This window comes from Chlamydotis macqueenii, unplaced genomic scaffold (genome assembly GCF_036417535.1).
Source record: "Chlamydotis macqueenii isolate bChlMac1 unplaced genomic scaffold, bChlMac1.mat HAP1_SCAFFOLD_4, whole genome shotgun sequence".
In the NCBI taxonomy this organism is placed as follows: domain Eukaryota; kingdom Metazoa; phylum Chordata; class Aves; order Otidiformes; family Otididae; genus Chlamydotis; species Chlamydotis macqueenii.
This window is the reverse complement of record NW_028239209.1, coordinates 69,826-78,113: the sequence shown is the minus strand read 5'-3', so window position 1 is coordinate 78,113 and position 8,288 is coordinate 69,826. Positions and strand designations below refer to the sequence as shown.

Genomic DNA, 8,288 nt, shown 5'->3' with positions numbered 1-8,288 from the left:
TCCCCAAAATCCAGCCCCAGATCCAGCGTCACGCTCTGCATCCAGTGCTCGGGCATCCACCGGTGAGCGGCCCCCGAAAACCCCCCAAATACTCCCCAAAAACCCCCAAAACCCCCCCCAAAAAACCCCAAAAACCAAAAACAAACAAAAAAACCCACCCCCAAATTAGCCAAAAACACCCCCAAAATCCACAAAATCCCCCAAAATCCCCCCAAAATCCAGCCCCAGATCCAGCGTCACGCTCTGTCCAGTGCTTGGGCCATCCACCGGTGAGGGACCCCCAAAATCCCCCCCAAAACCCCCAAAACTGCCCCAAACCAACAAAAAAACCCCCCACAAATATCAAAAAAATCAAAATACCCCAAAAACCCAAAAAAATCCCAAATACCCCCAAAAACAAAACCAAAAAATCCCCAAATACCCCCCAAAAACCCCCAAAACCACCCCAAAACCCCCACCACCACCCCCCCAAACCCACCCAAGTCCACCCCCAAGTCCCCCCCCCAGACCCCAGTACCCCCCCGGCGACCCCTCAGGGACCCCCCCAGACCCCCAGTGTCCCCCCGGGGACCCCCAGTGCCCCCCAAGAGCCCCCCAAGTCCCTCCCTCAGGACCCCCCCCAATGCCCCCCCCTCAGGGGACCCTCAGGGACCCCCGGTGCCCCCCAAGAGCCCCCCAAGTCCCTCCCTCAGGGACCCCCCCCAATCCCCCCCCCCAAGGACCCCCAGTGCCCCCCCCAGTGCCCCCCCAGTGCCCCCCATCCCCCCTGACCCCCCCCCCCAATTTCCTCCCCCCCCCCCAGGAGCCTGGGGGTGTGCACTTCTCCAAGGTGCGCTCGCTGACCGCTGGACTCCTGGGAGCCTGAGCTGGTGAAGGTAACTGGGAGCGCTGGGAGCACTGGGAGCACTGGGAGCACTGGGAGGGGGGGTGTTCGGGGAGGGGGCTCCCCCCCCCCGGTGACATTTTGGGGTGCCCCCCCCCCCCCCAGTTGATGTGCGAGCTGGGGAACAGCGCCCTGAACCGCATCTACGAGGCGCGGGTGGAGGAGATGGGGGTGAAGAGACCCCCCCCCCCGGCTGCTCCCGGTGAGACCCCCCCCACCCCAAAACTGGGAGGGGGGCACACACCCCCCCCCCCCCCGGCACCCCCACCCCCCAAATTCCTCCAAGGACACGGTGGGGGACACCCCAGGACCCCCCAAATCCCCCCCACCCCCCCCCCCCCAGGGCACAGCCGAGAGGACACTCGGGGACCCCCCTCCGGACCCCCCCCGCCCCCCCCCAAATCGCCCCCCCCCCAAAGATGCAGCGGGAGGACCTCGGGACCCCCCCAGCCCCCCCCCAACCCACCCCGGGAATGCCCCTCCCCAGCCCCCCAAATCCCCTCCAAGCCCCCCGGGTTGCAGCAGGAGACCCTCGGGACCCCCCCCCCCCCCAACTCCATGGGACCCCCCCGGACCCCCCCTCAGCACCCCAAGTCCCCCCCAGATCCCCTCCAGGGACACAGTGGGGAGACCCCCAGACCCCCCCCAGACCCCCCAAAACCCCCCCTACGGGTGCAGCGGGAGGACCGTTAGGGACCCCCCCCCAAACCCTCGGGACCCCCCTGGACCCCCCCAGCCCCCCCCAAATCCCCCCCAGGGTGCAGTGGGGAGACCCCAGGACCCCCCTCCCCCGGACCCCCTAGCCCCCCCCAAATCCCCCCAGGGTGCAGCGGGAGGGACCTTTAGGACCCCTCCCAAAACCCTCGGGACCCCCCTCGCCCCCCCCCAGCCCCCCAAATCCCCCCAGGGTTGCAGCGGAGGGACCTTTAGGACCCCCCCCAAACCTCGGAACCCCCCCTCGCCCCCCCCAGCCCCCCAAATCCCCCCCGGGTGCAGCAGGAGGATCTTTAGGACGCCCCCCCAACCCCATGGGACCCCCCTCGCCCCCCCCAGCCCCCCAAATCCCCCCCCAGGGTGCAGTGGGGAGACCCCAGGGACCCCCCCCCCCCCCGACCCCCTAGCCCCCCCAACCCCCCCCAGATCCCCCCAGGGTGCAGCGGGAGGACTTTTAGGGACCCCCCCCAAACCCTCGGGACCCCCCCTCGCCCCCCCCCAGCCCCCCAAATCCCCCCCAGGGTGCAGTGGGGAGACCCCAGGACCCCCCCCCCCCGACCCCCTAGCCCCCCCAACCCCCCCCAAATCCCCCCCGGGTGCAGCAGGAGGACCTTTAGGACCCCCCCAAACCCTCGGGACCCCCCTGGACCCCCCCAGCCCCCCCCAAATCCCCCCCAGGGTGCAGTGGGGAGACCCCAGGACCCCCCTCCCCCGGACCCCTAGCCCCCCCAACCCCCCCCAAATCCCCCAGGGTGCAGCGAGAGGACCTTTAGGACCCCCCCCAAACCCTCGGGACCCCCCTCGCCCCCCCCAGCCCCCAAATCCCCCAGGGTGCAGCGGGAGGACCTTTAGGACCCCCCCCAACCCCATGGGACCCCCCTCGCCCCCCCCCAGCCCCCCAAATCCCCCCCAGGGTGCAGTGGGGAGACCCCAGGATCCCCCCCCGGACCCCCTAGCCCCCCCAAACCCCCCCCAGATCCCCCCAGGGTGCAGCGAGAGGACCTTTAGGACCCCCCCAAACCCTCGGGACCCCCCTCGCCCCCCCCAGCCCCCCCAATCCCCCAGGGTGCAGCGGGAGGACTTTTAGGACCCCCCCCAAACCCTCGGAACCCCCCCTCGCCCCCCCCAGCCCCCCAAATCCCCCCCAGGGTGCAGTGGGGGAGACCCCAGGACCCCCCCCGGACCCCCTAGCCCCCCCCAGCCCCCCAAATCCCCCCCCGCCCCCCCAGGGCGCAGCGCGAGGACTGGATCCTGGCTAAGTACGTGGAGAAGAAATTCATCAGCCGCCTCCCCGGGGGGGCGGGGCCTCCCGTGCCACGCCCACCCCGCGCGGGCACCGCCCCCCGCGCTCGCCCCGCCCCAGGTAGGGAGGGGGCGGGGCCTGCGGGATCGGGGGGGCGGGGCTTAACGTGTCGGGCGGGGGTCAAGGGGGTGGGCGGGGTTTTATTTTAGGGGCGTGGTTTCGCTCGAGGGGCGGGGGATATGCGGAAGGGGCGGGGTTATGATTGGGGGCGTGGCTTAAACCCGGGGGCGGGGCTTATACCCCTAAGGGCTTGGGTTTGGGGCCTCATGGGCGGGGTTTTGTCCTTGTGGGCGGGGCTTGAGGCTGGCAGGGGGGTTCTTTGTGGGCTGGGCTTGAGTGCAGTGGGCGGGGCTTGTGCCGTGAGAGGGCGGGGCTTGTACCTTGAGGGGGCGGGGCAAGACCCTCCAAACCCTCTTTGTGGGGGGGGGAGTGGGGACCCCAAACCCCTCGTTAACGGATTGGGGGACCCCCCCCCCCCCAAAAACCTTCACACGGGGGGGGGGCGTGGCCTGCCAGCCAGGTGGGCGTGTCTTTGCGGAGGGGTGTGGCAGAGTGGGCGTGGCCCGAACCTTCTCCCCCCAGCCCCCCCGGAGGCGGAGAGCCCCCCGAACCTGCACCCCGGGGCGCTTGCTGTACTGGGCGGCCCTGGCACCGGCGCCTGCCCGCCATGGCCGACGCGCTGGCCAACAACGGCGCCGACCCCGGCTGGGTCAACGCGGCCGAGGACCACCGCACCCCGCTGCTGCAGGCCGTCGCCGTGGTAACCGCCGTGGGGGGGGGGGTGTAAAAATACAGCACCCGCGGGTGCCCCCCCGGCCCCAATTTTGGCGTTTTTTTCGCCCCCCCCCCCCCCCCCCCCCCCCCAAAAAATATCAGAACTCCCTGCTGGCCTGCGAGGTTCCTGCTGCAGAACGGAGCCAGCGTCAACCAGAGCGACAGCCGCGGGCGGGGGGCCGCTGCACACGCCACCATGCTGGGCCATACTGGGTGCGGACTGGGAGCGGGGGAGGGGGAACTGGGAGGGGACCCCCCTTGTCATTTTGTCAATGGTGGCGGTGCCCACCCCTAGGGCGGCCGGCGGGGGAAGCTAAGCAGGGGCTGCCCCGGCAGTGCTGGGATGGGTGACCTGACCCTGTTTCCCTTAAGGACTGGAAATTCTTTTCATTTTTTTTTTTTGGGGGGGAGGGGGGGGAGTGGGGGGGGCTCTGTTCCCCTGGTGGGGTCCCTATTCCTTTTGGGGAGTCCCTACTCCCTTTTGGGGGTCCCTATTCCATTTCACAGGACCCCTATGCTCTTGGGGGAGGGGCCTATTCCTTTTGGGGTCCCTATTCCCCTTGGGGGGGGGCTGGCGTCTTTATTCACTTGGGGTCCCTGTTCCCTTTTTTTGGGGGGGTCCCTGTTCCCTTTGGGGGGATTCTATTCTCTTTTTTGGGGTTTCCCAATTCTCTTAGGGAGTCCTTATTCCTTTTTTTTTTGGAGGGGGGGATCTCTATTCCCTTTTGGGGGGGTCCCATTCCCTTGGGAGGGGTCCCTCTTCCCTTTTTGGGGTCCCTCTTCCCCTTGAGGGGGCTCCCTATTTTCTTTTTGGGGGTCCCTGATCTCTTTTTGGGGTTCCAATTCCCTTTGGGGGTTCCCTATTTTTGGGTGAGGGGGTCCCCTATTCCTTTTGGGGGGTACCTCCTCCACTTCAGGAGTCCCTATTCCATTTTTGGGGGTCCTTATTGTTTTGGGAGGGGTGTCTCTATTTTTTTGGGGGGGTCCCTGTTCCCTTTTTGGGGTACAATCCCCCCCCCCTCCCCAAGATGTTGAGGACCCCAGCACAGTTTCCCCCACCGGGAAGCTAAGCAGGTGCTGCCCCGGTCGCTGCATGGATGGGAGACCTCACCCCTCTGTGTTGTGCCCCCCCCCCCCATATGTGTCCCCCCCAAATTCCAGCCTGGCCTGTCTGTTCCTGAAGCGGGGTGCCGACGTGAACGCGGTGGACGCGGGAAGGCAAGGACCCCCTCAGCATCGCCATCGACCTGGCCAACGCCGACATCGTCACCCTGTGAGACCCCCACCCTCGCCGGGGGGCACCCACGGTGTGGGGGGGGCGCTTTTGGGTGGGGGTACCCCCCTTTCTCTCTCTCTCACCCCCCCCCCCTCCATTTCTCCAGGCTGCGGCTGCCAAGATGCGGGAGCTGGAGGTGGCCCAGGGGCAGACCGGTGGGTTTGGGGCGGGGGGGGTCTCTGTGTTTTTGGGGTGTCCCTGGATTTTGGGGGGGGTCCTGAGGATCACGGGGGGCAGGGGGGTTGGATGGGGGCGGTGTTTTTCTGGGTGATCCTCAGGTCCTGAGAAAGACTCGGGGGCGTGTGGGCCCCGAGTTTGGGGTGCCCTTGAGTTTTGGGGGGGGGGATTCTTGGATTTGGGGGGGGCCTCGGTGCCTCCCATGGTGGGGGGGAGGAGGGGACCCTCATTTGGGGTCCCCCCCGCCCCCCAGGCGACGACACCTACCTCGACATCTTCCGCGACATCTCCCTCATGGCCTCCGACCACCCGAGAAGCTCGCCCGCCCCCCCCACAAGCTCACCACCCTCCTAGCTCCGCCCCCCTGTGGGGCAGGCCACGCCCCCCGCCATGGGCAGGGTCCCCCCACTCGCTTACAGGCAGCTTCCAATGGAATAAAGACCCCTCCCGTGGTCCCGCCTCCACCCCACTTGGGTCACCTAGAACCGAACCCCTCGAAATGGTTGAGTGATCTAGAACCACACCCCCCAAAACTGCTCCCCACAATGGGCCCCACTTGGGTCACCTAGAACTGGGCCCCCAAAATGGTTGGGTGCTCTAGAACTAACTTCCCACCCCCCAATCTGCTGCCTACTTGAGTTACTAGAACTGGGCCCTCAAAATAATCGGGGTGACCTAGAACCAACCCCCCACATTTCTCCCTACAATAAGCCCCACTTGGGTCACCTAGAACCCCGCCCTCACCCCCCCGGTGGGCCCTAGGTGGGTTACCTGGGCCTGCCCCCCACCACGTGGTACCCAAAATGGGCCCCAGTTGGGTCACCTAGAACCAACCTCCCCAAAACGGCGAGGAACGAGACGATGAAGTTGCCAGTCGCATCCCGCAGCCAACCTGAAACACGGCAGCGTTGGGGCACCCGGAACGCCGTCTTCCCCCCCAAACCAACCCAGAGACCACACGGGGGGGGGTCTGAAGAGTTGGGGAGCGAGGAACCCGTGGGTTGGGGCACCCAGAACCCCCCTAGAACCGGCCTGGTCACCGCTGGGGGGCCCTCAAGGGTTGGGGGAGCAGGAACCCGTGGGTTGGGGCACCCAGAACCCACTTTGGCACTTCCCCACGACATAAAAATCGGCAAATTTTGCATTTGGTGAAAGCGGGGGGCGGGGGGGGGGGGTGTGGTTCCAGCTGCACAAACCCGGGCCGATCCGGCTTTCCCGAAAAATCGGGATATTTTTTCTGCTCAATTTTTTTGTTTGTTTTAACTGGTTTTCCCCCCACCGCAGGCCCAGGTGCGGAGTTTTGGGGAGCTCTGCGTGCGCGGTCCCCCCCCCCCCTCCCCTCCCCACCGTGTCGGGGCATGGGCCCCAAATCCCGACGGGAAAAGGGGGGGAAAGGGGGGGGGCGGCTTTGGAAAGCACGTCCCTCTTCATGCCACCGTGCCCGCCACACTGCCGTAAAGCGCTGCAGCCACTTTACCGCGCCTGCCACACTGCCGTAAAATACAGAGACCATTTTACCGTGCTTGACACGCTGCCGTAAAGCCCGGCGGTCATTCTACCCTACTTGCCACACTGCCGTAAAGCGCGGCAGTTTTCCCGCCGTTCTTGCCACTCTGCCGTAAACCGCGGCAGTTTTCCCCGCCGTTTTTGCCACCCTGCCGTAAAGCGCGACAGACGAAGATGGCGGGGCGGTGGCGGAGCCCTGGCTTCCCGAGGAGCAGCCGGAGGTTCCGGCGCGGGAAAAATCGTCCAATATTTATTATTTTTAGGAATTATTTTTTTTGCAGTGGGCGGCCGGGCCGAGGCGGTGGGGTGCCCCGGCCCCGGAAACATCCAAGGTTGGGGCGCTGGGGGGCTCCCGTTGGCTCAACTGGCAAAAATAACGGGAAAAAAAAAAAGAAAAAAAAAAAAAAAAAGAGGGAAAAGGATCAGCAGAGGCTCCTGCTGAGTCAGCGGGACCCGTTGGTAATTAATTAATTAAGGAAACGAGGAGGTGCGGTGGCGGCTCTGTGCAGGTCAACGCACTCTGCGCAAGGAGGAGGCCGCTCCCTGCTTTTAAAAATGAAAAAATAAAAAATAAATCCAAAATGTCCAGGTGAGCACCGCAAAGGTGGAAGCGCAGGAATAGTTTTTTTTTTTTTTTCCCCTTTCTTTGGTTTTTGGTTGAGTTTCTGGATCAGCCTTTTCAATACAAATTAAATTTTTCAACGTGATTATCTAATTTTTTTTAAACGCGATTTTCTAATTTTTTAAACGTGATTTTCTAGGTTTTTTTTTAAAGGTGATTTTCTAATTTTTAAACGTGATTTTCTAATTTTTTTAACGCGGTTGTCTAATTTTTTTTTTAACGCGATTGTCTAATTTTGTAACGCGATTGTCATTTTTTTTTCTTTTTCTTTTTATGTTTTCCCCCTAGACAGCCTGGGTAGGCGTTTCCTCTTTTTGGTGTGAAATAAGTCGATTTTGGGGGTGGGCACGTCGTTCCTAGTGGCCGACTTTTATTTGAGGGCGGACTTTGATCTGGCGAGGTCCCAGGAACCTTTGGGCTGGAAGCAAATTTTCTTATTTTCACGGATTTGCCAGAATTCCCTTGTTTTCAGCTGAATGTTTTTTTTTTCCTGGACATAATTATCTCTTAATTGCTGCAGATCTAATCAAGACGCAGGAAAACGGCCTCGGTTTGTAACGTTTCTGCTTACTTTCGCAGCCCTCGACGTTTCGGTTCCTGCGATTCGCTCTGGCGGAGGACGGGCGATAAATCCGCGACAGCAGAAACGTGAATTCGGGGCGATGGCTGCTTCTTGTGACGGAGGATTCCGCGGAGTCAGCGAAACGAAGCTGTAAATCCTTGAAAAGGAAAAAAAAAAAAAAGAGAGAAAGGAGAAAAAAAGAGGGAAAAAACGAGAAAAGGAGAAAAAAAACGAAAAAAAAAAGGAAAAAAAGAAAAAAAAAGGGGAAAAAAGAAGGCAAAAAGGGGGGGAAAAGGAGGAAAAAGGGAAAAAAAAAAAGGAAAATTAAAAAAGAAGGGCTGGAGGCGTGCCGTTGGCGGCCTTCGTTAGCGAACGATGCACCCGGCTGATAACAGGACGGAATAAAACGTGGATTTACGGCCCGGCGCAGCAGCCGGAAAGGAAAGGAAAAGGTGCGTCGTTTAATTTACC

The 8,288-nt window shown here is 62.7% G+C and overlaps 2 protein-coding genes across 2 annotated transcripts in view; both read left to right on the top strand.

Moving 5' to 3' along the window:
• Window positions 1-802: 802 nt before the first annotated feature.
• LOC147596021 (arf-GAP with coiled-coil, ANK repeat and PH domain-containing protein 1-like) lies at window positions 803-7,885 on the top strand (the record flags this gene model as incomplete). The annotated part of the gene is given in 16 exon segments (XM_086771729.1): window positions 803-844; window positions 846-875; window positions 989-1,063; window positions 1,066-1,085; window positions 2,827-2,960; window positions 3,452-3,660; window positions 3,777-3,797; window positions 3,799-3,887; window positions 4,836-4,887; window positions 4,889-4,947; window positions 5,057-5,061; window positions 5,064-5,105; window positions 5,381-5,437; window positions 5,440-5,629; window positions 6,794-6,854; window positions 7,835-7,885. Coding segments are annotated over 16 exon segments (1,137 nt in total), but the record flags the coding sequence as incomplete, so codon positions are not given.
• LOC104477830 (maltase-glucoamylase-like) overlaps window positions 7,622-8,288 on the top strand; it is a 39,152-nt gene continuing 38,485 nt past the window's right edge. Inside the window, exon 1 of the mRNA XM_086771726.1 lies at window positions 7,622-8,269. The gene's annotated coding sequence lies outside the window, so the exon portion shown is untranslated. The remainder of the gene's footprint in view (window positions 8,270-8,288) is intronic.